Raw genomic sequence first — 18,273 nt, forward strand, 5'->3', positions numbered from 1 at the left:
CAGGAGAGTGGCAAAGCCCAGGCAGAGCACAGGGCTGTGCAGCCCTGGCAGCAGCATGCTCCCAGCAGAGAGAGGGACAGCAGGCAGCCTCTCCCGGCTGCCCAGGGAGCAGAAGGAGGGCAGATGTTCTGAACAGTGCAGGAGAGAGGAACCAATTCCCGCTGCTGCTCAGAGCCACCAGGAAAGGAGAGTGTCCCCAGGTCGGGGGCAGCCCCAGGCACTTTGCAGAGGCTGAGGCACCATCCAAGTCTCAAGTGGACAGTCTGAGAAGACAGAAAATGAGGTGGGATGAGCCAAGGGTTAGCAGCAAAGCCAACACACCCCCAGAGTCCACCTGGCTGGAGGCCTTGCATTATGTGAGGACTACATGAAAGCCTTCCCCTGGGCCACCACAGACTTCTGGCCAAGTGGTTCTGTGGTCTCTTGTGAACTTGATACACCATGAACGGACAAGTTCTTTCCTGGCTGCAGTTTAATTAGACCTTTGTGTTACACAGAGGCTCCTCTCTAACAGGTATAATTACAACAGGAATGCAGAGAGTACAGTTTAATTCCATCAGATGCAGATAATTTCCGTATCCCGCATAGTCTTGCAGCATATTATTTGTCTGACACATAAGATCCCATTTTCTTACAAGGGGAAAAACAGTCAGCAAAACACTTAGCAACAACAAATTAAGTGTCATTAAGTTGGGCAATCACAGGGCTGTGACTTACTGCCCCAATTTATCTACCTTTCCCTGCAGAAGCACTTCTCAGTGCTATATCCACTCCTGTTCTGAAAGACTCAAGAGCAATGAAGATCTTTTGCATTTGATCTAGACTGACATTCTTCCATCCAAAAAGCTCCACTCTTCACCTCCTAAGAGGATGACACAGAGAGGACTCTGCCAAGTCAAAGTTCATGCTATAAAATTAAAGACAAAAGACAATCCCCAGCTACCAAAGAAAAACTCTGCAAACAGTAGATTCTCCTCTCCTACACAAGCCCAGCTAGATCAGCCATCTCCTTTGGCAGCAGCCCTTACAGGAAGGGTTAGAGTTTATATAGAGGAGGCAAAAGAAGAGCAACTGGGCAGTTTTGGGCTGAGAGAGGCAGGGAACGACTCGATCAAGCATAATCTGACCATGCACAAAGTGTACCAAGTCAGTGTGAAGCAAACCAATAGGAAGGTAACATTGAACGAAGATGCTAATCACCAAAACTGCTGAAAGACCAGAGAAAAATGTGATAATTTAAAATATAAACATATATTTAATACATATGTGAGAGAAGAGGAAGCAGAAAAGCTTCACATCACACCGAGTTTGGCCATCCTGGGCATAAAACACCAGGTGCTTATTACAAAACCTGAACAACTGCAAAGTCATCTGCACATGCTGCAGGGAAACCTGGGCCATTTATTATTAAACTGCAAAGCAGCCTCTTTCTCTAACTGTATCTTCTACAGACAGCAACAATCTGTCTGAGAAAAACCGGACAAGGCAAGCCCCAGCAAAAAATCCGAGGAACTCGCAGCACAGAGTCTGGAGTCCCATGTTCCCTGTGATTCCTTGAGTTGCTCTCCTTGCTCTGGTGCCCATGGCAAGGCTAATGCCCAGAGACAGCCGTGGGGCCCACAGAGTGCCCAGCCCTATGGAGACCCAGCCCCTGCCTCCTGCAGCAGGACCATGAGGGGATAACAGGATCAAAAGAGCAGTAACAAGCTCTGGGAACTTGTCAGGAAAATGTGTTTTTAACCAAATCCCAAATGAGCCTCTGAAGGGAAGCATTAGTGCTGTCACGTGGAGCACATGATTTTGGAATTCATTAAGCCTTTGATGCAGTGTTAGCAGCGCTGTCCCCTGCCCCAGCCATTAGCCATCTGGATGAAAAGCAGCCAGGTTTCCTTCACCCCAGAACCAGAGGAATGGCCTGTGCTTGCAGCAGAGCACAGGAGCTACACACAGTCACACCATGCGTGCACTAGACAAGCTGATTGCACTGATCTTGAGGAAAAATGGAAAAAAGGCACCTCTTCTTGGAGCCCTCAGCACAAACATGCTTCTTCCCATGTCCTGTGATGCTTCCTCAAAGAAATCAGATGATTCCAGGGAATTTCCATTTCTTCTTTCACTAAGACAGGTTAGAGAGGAATGAAAAATTTAGTTGAGAAGTGGAACTAGGGATAGAGGTCCTGCATTTAGATACTGAGAACTAGAGCAGGCGCGCCCAAATTTGGATGAAATTAGAAGAGAACTGCAGGTGAAAGCTATAGACCAATGTTGCTGGAAGTTGTTGGCTACAGCACAGGGTTATGTTTTCCAGCTCTATCTTGAATACAAAGTCCCCTCCGAAACTCCAACTCTCCCTTGTTTGAGGAGAGTTTGTAAATTAACCTTGCTGTGGATGTGAAGACACAGAGGTAGCTCCAGGCTGATGTGAGCAGTGTGGTGCAGAGCACCCATGATAACAACCCCCCGCCCCAGCTCTGACATTAGAGAGCACAGTGGGCACCTCAAACCAGCTCTGAGGAAATGGCTTGTGTTAGGAATGCTGAGCTGTGGATCAGCAGTGACAATGCTGGACCCAGGCTGGTTTCTACAGAAGCATTTCTGGGTCTTGCACTGGTAAATATTTTCCATTACCTAACTCATCAAGATTGGAGTCCATTCCCCCTCAATCTTCATCCAGGATAACAGCAAACTTGTAAGCATACAGAGACACAAGCTATCTCTTACAGCCTTAAGATGGGATGATAACTGCCTATTCCCAGCTGGGATCTGCCTGAAGTCACGGCCTCAGTTCCTCCAGAGAAGCCACCTCATTGTCCCTGGGCTGTGCAGAGCTCCTGGAGCACCTGCCACTGTCCCCCTGCTCTCCTCCCAGCACAGTGCCCACAGCGTGGTGAGGCTGGTGCACTCTCAGCTCAGCAGGCCCTCAGCTGTGCTGTTGCTGTCATTCCAGCCAATATCCCTGCCTCTGGCAGGGACTGAGCAGCTGAGCTGACGCCTGCCAGACCAGCCACAGCAGGGCTCAGTTGCTGGCAGACACCTCCAAAGCACAAAAGCAGCAGGAGAAACACTTTGAAACTCTCTTGCAGGTCTCCTGACAGTGTGGTGTTTCTTACTAATTTTCCAACATCCTAATTTGTCAAATGTTTTTGCTTGACTGGAAGCCAAACACGGCTACGGGAACAAAACCTGTGGTACACAGGGGGTTCCCCTGGCTGTCAGCTGCCAGGATCTGTGATACAAAGAGCTGAGGCCAGACACGGTAGGCAAACTCAGTGCACAGACCAAAACACAACCTGAAAATCTTTTAGCCTGCCCTGCCCTGTCCAGAGCAGCTGCGAGCCTCAGATGCTCTGTGCTTCCTCCAGAGATTCTGCTGGAAATGTGCAGCATTCCCAATATGTGATGATAGCAAAAAATGCCCAGAGCCTCATGCTAGTGTGACTATACCACAGGAGGGGCTGAAGAGTTACCATAACTTTGCTGCTGGACTCAGGTCCATGGTGCTGCATGGGGCATTAATTCTGCACCTTCTCTGCATGCTTTGTAAAATCACAGAATGGTTTGGGTTGGAAGGGGCACTAAGGTAATTTATTTCCAATCCCCTGCCATGGGCAGGGACACTTTCCACTATCTCAGGTTGCTCAGAGCCCCATCCAGGTGGCCTTCAACACTGCCAAGGATGGAGCACCCACAGCTTCTCTGGGCCACCTCTGCCAGTGCCTCACCATCCTCACAGTAAAGAATTTCTTCCTAATATCCAATCTAAATGTATGCTCTTTCCTCTAAAGCCCATTTTCCTTTGTCCTATCTCTACGTGCCCTTGTGAAATGTTCTCCATGTTCTGTCCTCCTCCAAAGTGGCTCTAAAAGAGTTCAGGATGAAGCTACTGAAATCTGAAGTGGTGTTTAAGGTTGGCAAAAGTGTGGCTGAAAGGATTATGTAATGGGTTTCCAGGAAACTCCAAATTCTGAGAAATTAAATTAGCATGTGAAAGAGAAAATAAGACATATAGGAAGAGACAATTCACCCTGTTGAGGATATTTCAACACCTTCAGCAATTCTCTGAAGAAGAGTAACCACAACAAATGAAATGGAAAACCATAACAGTCTGTTAGAGCGATAAGCTGAAAAACTAAATAAAACCCCCCAAATCCCAAACCACCAAACCATTACAAATGAGAGAAAAAACCCCAACATTTTCACCCTGGAAGCTTGCCAGAAATAGCAAAACAGAGGTGTGAAAGACCATTCAGAGAAAGTAGAGGCCCAGCCAAAAGCAAAATGAGTAATTCTCACCAACAAGGAATGAAGGGAAATTTCCATCCTACAATCTCCTTGTGGAGGGACAGATGATTCAAGTGAAAGCAGTTAGCAGGATATGTTTAAAAACAAATTGATAACGCAAACAGTAAACTATACAAACGGCATTTATCCAAGAGCTCTGGAGGAATTCCAAGAGAGTGCCATGGAATACCATCTGTGGGCACATAGAAAAATGGGATTAAAGGGGAAGAAAGAATCCCACTCTAGCAGAAAAAAGTAATGTCTCACTCATTAAAGGAATGAGGAATCCAGTTTAATTAATGTGGCTGTACAGATGGATATTACTGGATGCCCAAAACATTTTCAGAAAGATCCCTCACCAAATGTCCTTAACTGCTCTTCTCCACAACATGCTTATTCCCATGGTTAACAGCAAGGCGGAAGATAATGAATGGAAAATGGTCAGTGTTTAAAATGGAACACACCAGTGTGTCCTACCAGGATCTGTGCTAGGGCTTGTGATTTTTGATGTGTTCATAAATGGTCTGTGTGTGAGCAGTGAGGGGGAAAACTTTGATGGTGAAGCTGAAAAATGCAGTGTAGTGAAAAAGAGCAAGATCTCAGAATGAAAGCTGGGGGATAAAAAGACAAATTAAATAATAAAATAAAATGAAAAATTAAAGTGTGGGTAGGTGTAATTTACAAAGAGAAGCTATAATTGTGCAAAGCTGTTCAGACCAGTTATCCCCAACTGGGAAAGTGGCCTGGGGATCAATTACAGGTTTTCTCCCTTCCTTCTCAGAGAAGGGACAGTGGAATAAAGAAGAAGTGGAAAAGGGCAAAGGGAAAATCAAGTGCATGGGACAAAGAAGACAGCCAAGGGAGACAAACTGATGTGTCGAAAAACCATTTGCAGTGACTGAGATAATTTGGAAATGATTACTTTTTTTGTTTTACTGTACAGGAACAAAAGCATATTAATTAAGAAATTACATAACAGGTTGAAGCAAATTTAAGTACTCTTTTACTATACATTAAGGAGTCTCCCTCACTGGAGATATTCAAGAACCATCTGAACTCAATCTTCTGCAAAGTGCTCTAGGGTGACACTGCTTGAACAGGAAGGCTGGAACAAATGTGGTCCTTTCAAATCTTACCTGCTCTGTGACTCTGTAAGTCTGGGGAATTAATTAACTAGGACTTCTGGGATGCAAAACAATGCAGAATGGATCAAAGGCAATCAGATTCTCTTATGGAAGAACAACCCAACAAGGACCACTAGGCAAAACGATGCCTTGGTCAGAAAAAGATTAAGCAGGGCTTAATTTGTATTAAAGATTGCTAAAAACATGGGGTTTTATACCTACACTGCTCCTCCATCTGCTCCAACCACACCCCACTGGCCACCTTCACAGCCAGAATCTGGCACAGGTTTGTCCCCTAAACCTCACAGTGGTTTCTGTGCTCTTGTGGTGCACCAGCAGGAGCAAGCTGATATGCAAAGCCCTTGCCAAGCAGCCAATCCCAAATGTTGTTGCACAGCAAAGTCACACCATGCGGGAACTTGGTATGGATAACAAAGTTAGCTGGAAGACAGGAAAAGACTGTATCTCAGAGAGGCTGTCACAACACTCCATGGTCACTTGACACTGGCTGGAGTGAGGCTAAGGGTAGTGTGGAGTAGCCCTTGCCTGGGCTGTTGGCCAAATCGGTCTTTAAGACACATTTGGGGAAGGAAACATGTCAACATACTCTATAAAGTTGCCCAGAAAGAAAGCAAACAACATGAAGGCTGCCTTCATGAAAAGAGTGTAAGTGCCATACCAGTGCTTGGGTTACAACCATTCCTAAAACTCAAATATACATCAGAGATGTTGGCCAGACTGAGGAGAGGAGGAGAAAAACCAGAACTGTAAAAAAGGACAGGAAATGTTGAGAATAGAAGGAAGGTGAAAATTTCTGTTTCAGCCAGCCTGGTGGAGAGTTGCTGGCCAGATACCTCAAGGGCCAAAGGCAAGACAGAGTTTTAGTCTGGGCAGGACAAGACTAACCTGGAGTAGATCTTAGTCCGGAGATGACTGGCCAAAAAGTCTGCAGCCAAGATCATTCAAATGCAAAGGATAGAGGGAGGTAACAAAAGGAGCACAAAACCCTTCTGCAAAAACAATGAAGCAGGTTAGGGAAGCTCTCTAAAGGATGGTATGAAACACTAGTTAGAGAGAAGGAGTGTAGGGGGATGACTATTAAGACCCAGATTATGAAATAAAATTAATCCCAAGCCTTCAGGCCCAGAGGAGCACTTCCAGTTCTCATTCCTGAAGATTGCAAATCCTTCTTGCTGCTCTTCCCATCTTCCTGTGTGCTGGCTCTTCCCAGCTTCCCACGCCTGTGTTTCTGTTCCTGTCCTTCCTCTTAGAGCTCAGCTTAAGGCCCATGGGGAATGAAATGCAGTCTCACGGGACCCACAGGCTGCCTGACTCTCTTCTGCACAGGGTGCTGCCATGCTCACCCAGCCCAGTAAAGGCTGGTATTTGCTCTCTCATAAATCCTATACATTTCATCACACGTTAGCTGAACATGTACATCATACACTAGCATGATGTATCAGGAAAGGTCTTCCCACCTTGGCTTACATGATTTATTCTTTGCTTTTTTCTGAGACAGAGTTCTCCAAGTGCCATGAGGTAAAATGCTGCTGTGGGAAATGAGCTAGGGCTGCTCATGTATTGGCTCCTCTTCAATGGATAATTGGATCATAGAATCATAGAAAGGCTTGGCTTGGAAGGGACCATAAAAATCATCTTGTTCCAACTCCTTGCCATAGACTGGGACACATTCCACTAGACCAGACTGCCCATCTAGTCTGGCCTTTAATACTTTCAGAGACAGGGCATCTACAGCCTCTCTGGGAAACCTGTTTCAGCACCTCAACTACCCTCACAGAAAATTATTTCTTCCCGATATCTGATCTAAACCCACCCTGTGTCAGTTTGAAGACATTGCCTCTTGTCCTATCATGACAGCCTCTTGTAAAATGTCTTTCTCAAACTCTCTTGTAGCCCTTTAGGTATTGGAAGATGCTATAAAGTCTCCCAGATCCTCATCTTTTCCAGGCTGAACAATCTGACTCTCACAGCTTATCTTCACAGGACAGGTCACCTTCAGTGAGAAGATGAAATTGATTCTTAGCTTTCACACAGTGCTGACTTTGGCCATCAGCTGGGGGCATGCAGGCAAAGACCACAGCCGAGATATCAAATCTGCACTTTATTCTTCAGCAGCCTATTGTATTCCCAGCTCTTCCTCCAGTTTTTCCCATCTGCTGGCACACATTTGTGCCCATGACAGCCCAGCACCAGCCACGCTGCTCTCCAGAAGCTTGGCTAGACTTTGCGTGTAGGCAGGGCACTGGCTGTTTGCTAATGACTCTGCAAACCAGAGCCCTGCAGAAATTATGCCAATGTCATCTGTGTTGCATAACCTCCTCTGACCAGCAGCTTTGCACCCTCTCTTCCCTTGGTTCCCTCCTGCCTTGTCACAGAAAAAGCAGAAGTAACAGATGTGAGAGAGACTTGACCTGCCAACACAGGTGTGCTGCCTGGGTCTGTGCCAGGCTCCTGGCTGCACACATGGTGATTCAATTTGCACCATTGCAACAGAAGCAACAGAAATCTGTGATTGATCTGCTCTGCTTTGGGGAATGTTGCCAGATGTGCCATGAAGACCTACCAGGGAATCATCCTGACCCCCACCATGTCATTCCTCTCACTGTTGCTTGTGACCTGTGCCCGCAGCAGCACCCAGGAAGAACTGGAGGCACTGCTGGGGAAGAGCTCTTCACCACCCTGCTTGGCTTAGCAGGATCCATGCCAAGCTACAGGAGCTGTTCTGCAGCTGGCTCCTAGCCCTGGGCGTGCACCATATTCTTGGCACAGGAACTAGGAAAGAGTTACTGAGGGACTTCATTACTGACATGCATTTCTCATACATGTCTCAGCCCCAGTGCACAAGTTCCTAGAAAAGTTTTGACCACAAGAGGTTCTATGTCCTGCCCAGAAGGCAGGCTTCCCAGCAGCCCAATGGTGGAGGAAACTAAGAACACTGGGAAAGAAGCCAAGGCTGCCCAGCTAAAACACCTCTGGGCTCAGCTAGGAAGAATCTGGCAACAGCAGCTTTTGACTGCCTGGACTAGTTCTCTCCTGAACAGCTTCAAAGCAGCTGCCAAAACCCAACATAAGGAAGAGGAAAGGTGTGTTAATGCTGCAAGGCAGTGCTGGGGAGAGCCAGAACAGCCCCTGCTTCCCTGTCTTGCAGCCAGCAGCGCTGCCTTGTGATCCAGCACTGCTCAGCACCAGAGCAGAGGGAGGAGAAACAGCCCCATGACTAAAGGCAGTGCTGAGACACTGCAACCCACACCCTGTATCACACTGATAACAGCACCAGCCTGGACACAGCCATGCCTCCCAGGGAGGGGGCAGGTGGGGTGGGCAGCTTGGCTGTCCTTCGGAGCAGAGCCAGGGAAACAGAGCCACAGGGAAATAAGGCTGGCTGGGAGGAGAGATGTTACAGGTGGAGTAAGGAGCACTCCAGAAGTACTTCAGGCATAAGCAAGCACAAGAGAAGTGGCTGTTACAGGTAGCAGTTGTATGCCAGGGTTAGTGCTCCACGTGCCTTCAGCTGCTCCACTGAGACACTCCACATGATCCCATGGTTACCCCCAGAGGTGTGAGCTGCTCTCTTTTATTTGCCATTTGTGGCTGAACTGACTGCAGGTAACAACAAAGAAAACACTGAGCTTCTGCATACAGGCAAAAAACCCCAGATTTATTCTAAAAGGTAGGAAAAACAGAGCAAGTAGTATGGTCCTTTATGTTCCAAGCCCTCTACCCACCCTCAGTGTAAAGCAGCACGCTGTCCAGCCTGGACTTGTAGAGATTTCAGCCAGGATGAGTGAGAGGGTTTCACCAATGATTCCCTGACTAGCTCTGGTTAAGGACTGTGGAACAGTGTGCCAGCACACTGATGCAAGGGCAGTGAATCCCCTTTACAAGAAAGATCTTCTTGACCTTGTCTTAGCTTCTGTTCGAGTGCTTCCACACTCAACAAAAGGACTTCAGTTTTGTTTTTTACTGCCCAAGCCCAACTTCCCTTGGCTCCCAGAGCAGCAGATACACAGGACCAAACCAGAGAATACTGAAAGAGAAAGAGGTAGGTAATCAGATATTTGTGACAGAACAGGTTGTTGGGAGATACCCAGTTTGTGACTATTCACAGTGCTAGGTGAGGAGTCTCCAGGAGCACTGCAGTACTGACACACAGCCAGTCAGGCACTGTGGGTCTGTGCAGAGTGTGACTGCTCCCATCCTCTCCCTGCTGCCAGGATCAAACTGGTCCAGATACTGCAGTCGCAATACGCTTCAGTGCTGGGGAAAGTGAACTTCTGCATCAGCCCTCTCTGAAAGCACAGGGCCAGCTGGTTGCAGCAAATAAAAATAAAAATAAAAAAATATTTAAAAAAAGGAAAAAGGCTGCTGTATCTCTGGATGTGTTCACTGTTAGGCAAGGCCCAACAGCACTGGAAGAGGACAGGTCTGAGCCACTTGGACCTGGAAGACAGTCAAGAAACACAACTCACTTGAGGGCACAAAAGGATTCCAGTTAGGTACAACAAGCTTGCACTTATCTATGCAGATCCCTGTATTTTATCTTTCTTCTGCCTGACCTCTGACACAGGGAGTCTCCTCTGGGTACATCAATGAACGGGACACAGAGAAATGAAGCAATTAAGCCAAATACTTCAGGGAGAGGATTTTTTCAGCTATTGAAGAGTTCGTGTCTTTCTCAGCTATGAAGAGAAAGACAAGACAGGCCCCAGCTAAAAGGTTTGCTCCAGCATGGGAGCAGAACCAAGCAGGAAACTTGGCAATCTTGGTGTGTGGCTGGAAGCCCTGCAGTGGGTCAGTAGCCAAAGGCATGGTGTTCTGATCCTTCTCCATGCTCAGCTGACACATACCAAGATCCTGCCAGAGAAGAAGGAATTACAGCACCACTACAGCTCCCAGCTGCCTTCAGCAGCTGACTGGGACAGGGGAGCTGCACATCCACCAGATACTTCAGACAAGGCAGAGTCAGTCAAGGCCTCTGGCCCACGCCAGACCCTTATCACCCAACCACCATATCACAATCTCAGTTGCTAGCTGTGTTTCCACTGCTGAGACTTTGTAGAAAGTCCTCTTTACCCCAACAAAGTTGCTGCCTTTTCCCCTGTTTTGAGCCTTGCCTTCAGCTCGCTGCCCCTGCCACCCTGCAGGGCTCCCCAGCACCACTGCCCCTCCACCCCAGGAAGCCACTGGAGCTGGCTGCTGTAGCATGCATTCTGGTAGCCCTTGTCCTTCCAGCCCCAGCCCTCCAACAAACTGTGAGCTCCCTCCAGCAGCCTGGCCATTGTACTGCAAGCCATTATACCGTGCACCACAGCTGCTGGGAACCCAAACTCAGGCTGATTTTCCCGGGGTTCCCTGGTCTCTGTGCAGTCCTGGGATGGAAGCTGGCTGCTGCTCTCTGTTTCTCCTGCTCTATTTCTTATGTAGCTTGTGGCCAAGAGATGCTACAGGTGGAACATGAAGGGAAGCGTTCCTTTGCTCCTCCATTTCCCAGGAAGGAGCAATCATACACCGCCTCCTCTTACCGTGTCAGCCGGGCTGTACGTCCTCAGTGCAGTGAGCTCCCCTCTCTAGACATGTTCATGGGAGTGGAAGTGAACTGTGGTGAGAAGCACAGAAAGAGCATTGGCAGGGGAGCACAGGCTGGCAAGGAATATTCCAAGGAATACAGTCTTGATCCCAAGACCACCAAATAAAACCTATAACCCAGGAGCTAAGAAACCAAGTGCTACCTGTGGAAACCTCCTCTCTCCTGCCTCTGGGCAGGGAAATTCCACATGTCCCAGAGGGACTGTGGCTTAGCAGAGGATATCCCCCAGCTCACCTGCTGGATTTCCTGCATTGCCAGGCGTATGGAAGAGCGGAGGCGAGGGAAGGCTCGTTGGCTGCTCTCTCCAGAGCTAGGCTTTGCTCTACTCTTGTCTGGGGTCTGCTGGTTTTGGAAATTCTTGGCTCTCCTGAACCACTGCAGAGCAGGTGTGCCACTGGAGAGCATGGAGGGGCAGGACTGCTTCTCTGAAGGGGTCTCCTCCTTGTCTGCTGGTGAACTCAGTGTGAGATTCTCCAGATTTTTGTAATTCAGGCTCTCAGTACCTTTCTGGAGAAAGGAGGAGTGGATTCAGCAGTGGTTTGCAGACCCTTCACACACACTGAACATACCCACCTGTGTCCACTGCTGACAATCAGGGGGCAGCAGGGTGTTATCATCTGCCAGTGCCTCTCCCCCATCCCAGGACTCCCCAGCTAGCAGCGTTTCCCAGCGCCTGCAGAAGCAGCCAAGCTGCTTGGCCAAAACGGGACACGCCTCAGCAGGAACACAAAAGAGATGCTGCTGCAGCGTCTTTAGCCACTCACTCAAGTCCATGCCCCTTGCTCTTTCCCCACTGAAGACGCCGGGTCCTCACCTGGCCACAGGGCACAGTCAGTATTTCCATGAAGGGCTGGATGCCCACGTGCTGGTGGTAGCGCACCAGCTTGGTGAGCGAGGCGTGGGCCCGGTCCTCCCCCAGGATGACGTAGCGTGCGTTGGGCTGCGCCTGGACCATGTAGTGCCTGCAGCGCCCCTCGCCCCTGGGGAGGGATGGACAGAAACAGTCAGGACATGGCGGCCTCAGCGTGTCAGAACCTGGCTCCTGCTTCCCCCCCTCCGTGGTCTCCAGAAGCCGATTGTGATCAGGATCCTCACTAACAAGTACCACGCAGAGGCAGGGCTAACATGGGCTCATAGCTGCTGCTATCTCCCTCCAACCTGGTTTGCCCTCTCAGCCACAGAGTACAGCCCAAGCAGGACCTCTATCCTTGGAGCCACAGCACCCCACCCACAAACAGATCTATTTTTTCAGTAAGAGACAGATTCTGCAGTATCCCATCTGCTACTGCAATCTCTGAGGCACCCACTACAGGAGAGGCTGAACATGATCCTCACTGGACTCCTCTGTGAAGCAGGTAATCTCCTCCAGTCAGAATTCAATAGAGAATCACAGAATTCAAGAATTCTATGACTGCAGAATTCCAGGATCACAGAATTTAATGCAGTGCTCAGTTTCATCAAATCAGTTAGGATGGAAAAGCCTTTAAGATTCTAGAGTTCAACCCTGAACACAGCACTGCCAAATCCACCATTAAACCATGTTCCCAAGTGCCACATCTACACACTTTTTAAATACCTCCAGGGATAGTGACTCTACCAATGCCCTGGGCAGCCTGTTCCTGTGCTTGACATCCCCTTCTGTGAAGACATTCCTCCTGACATTCAGCCTGAACCTACCCTGTCACAGCTTGAGGCTGTGTCTTCTTGTCCTGCTGCCAGCTGCCTGGAAGAAAAGGCTGACCCCCATCTAGCTACAGGCTTCTGCCAGGAGTTGTAGAGAGCAATAATGTCTCCCCTGAGCCTCCTCTGCCCATTACCTACCGGTATGTCAGGATGTAGCCTGGTCGGCTCTGGCTGATCCGAACAAGGAAGCAACCCAAAGGCTTGTCAATCAGCAAGTTTTCAGCTTCCCTGGAACCAGGAAAGAGTTTTTCAGCAGAGAGCCAGCAGCTGCCTTGCCACACTGCTGGGATTTGCATCCTAGCTCATATGCTAGCCCAGCAGTGTCCCAGGGAGCCCAGCATCTGCCCCATGTGCTCCTGGCTACAGAACAGGTCTCCTGACTCAGATTGGTGGTGCAGGAGGAACTAATAGGCTGAGGAAGCATCATACTCTCAGCCAAAGCCTCTCCAAGCAGGGCTGCTCCAAACCTGCTCCAGCAGTCTGACTGTGCAATAGCAACAGCTGCCTTCCAGCCCCAAGCATGTCACAAAGCATCACTGAGATGAAGAACCTCCGCATGTGTGCGCTTCCTATGGCCCAGGGATGAAGAATTCAGGATGCTGTGGGGTACTGGGTAAGCCCAGCACCTTGGAAAAACACTGTCTTAGAATACCCTCTGGCTTTCTAAACTTCCTGCTGGAAGGAGGTCTTCCCCTTCTCTGCCTAACAGACAAAGCTCTTCTTTGTGCTTGTCATGTGCCTTGCTCCAGGCTAAAGGTGACTGCAAATCACCAGTGCAGTTTGGGGTTGCTCTGGCTGCTGCATTCCATGAAGGCAGCTTACACTGCTGTGTGAAAACTTAAGTCTCTGCTTAAGCACCAGTGTCTTTGGGAAGGATCTGCCACGTCCTTCATTGTGCAGTGCTCATGGCTAGTCTATACTTGAATTTAGACTGTTTTGTCTTCCAGACACTAATTCCTCTCCTACATTCTTTCATCTGTGGACAAAAGCATTACTACAGATTAGGGCCTCAATAACTATCTTGAAAAAATTAAAAAGAAATTTTAATTGCATCTACCAGGGAGCTGTGAGCTACTGTAGTGTCCTTTACCAAGTCAATGTGGTGTGTAATGTCTCTGAGTAAACGTTCACACTGACAGCCTGAAAAAATCCAGGAATGTAGATCTAATAAGGCTGAAGGAGAATTGCAGTTTCAACAGAAAAAAAAGGTAGAAACCGAGCAAGATGATGACGGTGTTCAGACAGCAGCAACAAAGAAATTCCACCAGTTACAGGATACTGGCAGTTAACAAGTGTGAAGCACCACAGATCAATTTGCACACAGGTGAGACTATAATGCCATCCTGCTCCTGTCTGATCACTGACATAATCAGCACTTCTCTGATTATGCCACTGCTTGACTCAGAAAGCACTGCTTGACTAAGCCAAGAGAGAGAAGTGTGAGGCAAACCTGGGAGAAAAAAACTTCAAGCATTTAAACAAAGTCCTGCAAACAGCTCCATAAGAAAGAAGGGCTTAGTGAATATCTTTCCCAGACTAAGTAGAAGCAAATGCCAGCTATGCTGCACCCTCCTTAGACAGACAGAGGTATCAACAAAAACACTTCCTTTTCCTTATCAGAGGGCTTTGGTGGAGTTTTGCCATTGACTACTCACTAAAGCCCCTCTTAATACTATTTAAAATAAAAGTAAGCTGAATTCTATATTCTCCTGCTGTAAATTGGGGTCTTCTCCTGACCTATACTGAAATACAAAAAACAGTCATAATGAATCAACCCAAAAATTCATCTTCATGTCTCTGCAAATGGTCCAGAACAGGGAAAGTGCATGTGCATATTTCTTCCCTTTACAAGCCTCCCATCCCTACACAAGATCTATATTTAAGGACCCAGTGGACTTACATACAATGAGTTTCCATTGTCTTTCCATGGACCTACATAAAATTTCAGCATTTACAGCCTGTGACAGGGACTCCCAAACTTTCCACTAAGGGTTTGATGCTCACAGATTAAAAGGGAAAAGTTATGCTGGTCACTCCCATTTCCATTCCACTTCCTTCCTGACCAATCCAACCTACAGAGTCCTAAGGACACATGGATTTCTACCTGTGGTCACTGTGTCCAGAGTACTTACCTCCGACTGATCATCCCATGCAGCCAGCTTGGAAAGGCCCCATCATCCTGCATGACCTTCTGGGCCTGTGTCTCTGTGAACCAGCGGAGAGTTGCTCCTCTCTTGAGTTTCCTCATTTTTGCTTCTTCCCCAGTCTGTTCCTCAGCTCCCAGAACAGGAGGAGGCACAGCAGGGCTCAAGAAGTTATCAAAAGGAGTGGACTGAAAGCAAGGAGAGAGGGAAAGTCAGGACGAAAGCAAAGTCAAAAGCAGGGGACATTTGAAGAGATCACTTTGGCAGGTGATGCCATTCCTGAGTCCCTTAAGAGATGATCAGTCACCAACTACTAAAAGTTGCTTTCAGCTCCTCAAAGGTCCTGACCATGCTTTTTATCTAACCACAGTAGGACAGGACCCACACTTCTCATAACAAGAATCACAACACTCTCTTGGGACTGCATGCAGGAGAACACGTGCATGCAGGAGGTGATGGAGCAGGGAACCAGCACGCCTGGCTCAGGGCCCCCCAGCAGAGCCAGTATTGCTACCTCTGTCAGTTTGCTGCGTGGCCGTGGCACTGGTGGCTGCTGTGACTGACCAGAAGGATGAGGACTAGACTGAGGGCGCCTCTTTCGTGGCATGGGGACTGGAAGGGAGTTTCTTTCTGCAACAAGAATAAATAAATAGGTGAACTCAAGCATCCAAGATCCATGAGATCTATTCTTCACAGGCCCAGGAATGGGGTAGGCTCTGCTGCATGGATTATGTGGTAAAACAACAGCCTGGCCCTCCTTCCAGCACAGCCGAGCAAATTACCTTTATTATGCTGCTTTTGCTCCCCACAGACAATGCCACACTTGCAAAGAGCAGAAACATCATTGGCTCCCTGCCCACCACACCGATGGAATTCCCATCCCAGGGCAGGCCATCATGACCTGGAGCTTACAGCACTTCAAGGTGATCACCTCACCAGTGGACATGCTCTGGGTCAGTGTGAGTGGGAACAACTCACCCTGGGCCTCAGTTGCCAGTGACAGCTGCTGTTTTTTTTCTCTCTCTGCCTCCTCCTGTAGCCGCTGTGCTTGAGCTCTCAGCTCAGCCAACAGTTTTAGGAAACTCTTCTTGCATCTGAATCCTCTAAAAACTGTTCAGATAAAAGCTGTGGTTAGAAAATAAATGCTGTTCATGCCTTTGTAATTCTCTTGGGGAAGAACACTGGGTGATAGTCCTTCACTCAGTACAAAGCCCTCAACACCTGAATCATGTTAATAAAGAGCAATGGAAGCTCTACTGTGAGCAGGTAGCCAAAAGCCTGTGAGAACTAACTTCCACTCTCTAAGCTGCCAGATCACAGATTTATAGAAATCAAATTACAGCTCTAAGCTCTCATCTCTAATGCCAGGGCACTGAATACCTAAAAAGAAAGCCTCACAGAAGGGCCTGTTAACCATCCATCTCTCTGTCCTTCTAGACACCAAGAAGGAGACAGGATTTCCTTGATGCCAGCCCACAGGAAAACCTTCCCCATAAGCAGCCAACGCAGGGCTCACAGGAGCATTAGACTTTGTGTGATCCCACCTACTCTCCCAGTTATTAAAACACATGAAGTGAAAGCTGCACCCTCTCATTTCCCACTACCCACACATGCTCCCCTTAGATGACAAGAGCGCACAGCTTGTGACCGTCTGATGTTTGTCACACTGTATAGTGCACAGTTGGGAGTTGCTCAGATGCTCCAGCAGTGCAACAACCCATACAGAAGAGAAGTGTAACAGAGGGGAGCTAAGCAGGCTAAGCAGCCTCCTCCTCCTGGCTGCACAGTCCTCATGTAGCCTGTGCAAAGGGAAGTACCAATCTGCCCGCAGCCGCTCTGAAGAGATCGGCTGCTAGAGCAGATGCCATGTGGAAAGGAAAAAACCAAACCAGACCAAAATTCCACCCTCTTCTGTCTCTGAAAGCAGCAATGAGATCTGCTTCATTCATTTCCCTCTCCCCAGTTCAACAAAACTCACAATCCTTACTCCAGAGGACAGTGAGCCAGACTTCAGGATGCAGCCAAATCATGTGCGTGCCCTGCTCAGCCCAGCTCTCCTGCACACATTTTCCCTTTCCAAGGCTGGTACTGAGGACTCTCCCTGATTCAGGATGAGCACTGGGAAAATGGGCATTTGCAATAAGCACTTTGACTTCACAGGGTCTTGACATAGAGATGGCACCTGCCCTACCCTTCTGTCCTCTGCAAAGGTGGATTAGGGACTGCACAAAAGGTTTTCCTTCCCCTGGTCTGAGATCACCTCCTGTCCCAGTGCTCACCTTTCTGTATGATAACTGCTGCTCTTTCCAGTCGCTCCACATACTTTGCCAGCTGTTCCTGATGCCAATATTTAAAGAAAAGTCGAGACTTTCTGTGAAGTTGGAAGAGAAAGATGCAGTGAGAAACGCTGTCTAAACTTTTATCCATTATCCTTTGAAAAACCCATTCCTGCAACCACAGAATTCTCCCTAAAGAGAATCAGGTGACAGATTACATATGTAAAATCTTAGGCTTCCCATTCCCAAGAGCAGTGATCCACACCTACCCACAAATCCAGCCTTTCAGCTCTGTACTTTGCAGTATCTCCAAGCAGCTGAAAGAGACAAAAAAAGTGAAATAAATAATTTTCCACCCAAAGTGAACAACAATTTTTTTAGTTACATAAAGGGGCATAAAATGTCTCAGCAATTCCCAATAGTCAGTAAACTGGCTGTCAGTCTGTAATGCAGCTTGAGGTACAGCTAGGATCACATTTGGGAAGAACATCCGCAGAGGGATTCCCATAGGCAGATTTACTTCAACTCCCTGGGAGGCAATTCTGTAGAGCCCATTTTATTCTCGGAAGTGTTTTTCCTCATTCTGTTTCCAAGCCCTTTGGAGGACACAAGTTGCAAGGTCAGCACAGCAAGACTTCAGGGAGAAAGTCTGTTTTCCAATTCCAGTTTCATTTTGCAGACTCCAGTGATAAAATTTGGGTCACTCGGAAAGATTCCCTGACACTTGGAACTGAAAGCAGCTCTAGCTGCAACACACAGACAGCTTCCTCTCTCTCCTGCTAATCCAGGCTGTGAAATCATAGTGGCACTTTTTGCTAATATCTCACACAAGAAAGCAGAAGTGATTTTCCTTCTATCTCTGCCAACTTCCACAGCACCACAATCCATATCCACAGGATTTTTTTTCTGAAATGCATCCCATGATTTTTGTGCCTCCAAACACACCACACCGCCTGTTCACAATAATCTCTCCCCCATCTATGAGATTCTCTTGTGACCTCAGTTGGGTTTGAAATTCTTACTATTCAGAAGCATAAGGAAGTTCAAGGAAGCACTGTGAAGGCAGGAGGAGCTACTGCCAGAAGAGAATTGTTCCAGGAGGTCATTCAAACCCTTTTCTTAAATGACTAAAAAAACCCCTCAGCTGGTTTCTTTAC

General features: G+C 47.9%; 1 protein-coding gene across 10 annotated transcripts in view; it reads right to left on the minus strand.

The window, feature by feature from the left end:
* LOC135289387 (myosin-IIIb-like) overlaps positions 1-18,273 on the minus strand; it is a 35,275-nt gene continuing 17,002 nt past the window's right edge. For 8 of the 10 annotated variants that reach the window (XM_064402935.1, XM_064402938.1, XM_064402943.1 and 5 more), the window contains 10 exons: positions 17,386-17,433; positions 17,120-17,211; positions 15,819-15,950; positions 15,355-15,470; positions 14,829-15,028; positions 12,835-12,924; positions 11,828-11,993; positions 11,248-11,520; positions 10,949-11,022; positions 9,064-9,866 (listed from right to left, as the gene is read on the minus strand). In XM_064402935.1, coding sequence (XP_064259005.1) covers positions 10,972-11,022; positions 11,248-11,520; positions 11,828-11,993; positions 12,835-12,924; positions 14,829-15,028; positions 15,355-15,470; positions 15,819-15,950; positions 17,120-17,211; positions 17,386-17,433 — 1,168 coding nt within the window. In that variant the 3' untranslated portion in view covers positions 9,064-9,866; positions 10,949-10,971. Of the gene's footprint in view, positions 2,117-9,063; positions 10,281-10,948; positions 11,023-11,247; positions 11,521-11,827; positions 11,994-12,834; positions 12,925-14,828; positions 15,029-15,354; positions 15,471-15,818; positions 15,951-17,119; positions 17,212-17,385; positions 17,434-18,273 lie in introns of those variants that run through there. The other 2 variants (XM_064402937.1, XM_064402936.1) reach the window with 2 other exon arrangements.

This window comes from Passer domesticus, chromosome Z (genome assembly GCF_036417665.1).
Source record: "Passer domesticus isolate bPasDom1 chromosome Z, bPasDom1.hap1, whole genome shotgun sequence".
Taxonomy (NCBI): domain Eukaryota; kingdom Metazoa; phylum Chordata; class Aves; order Passeriformes; family Passeridae; genus Passer; species Passer domesticus.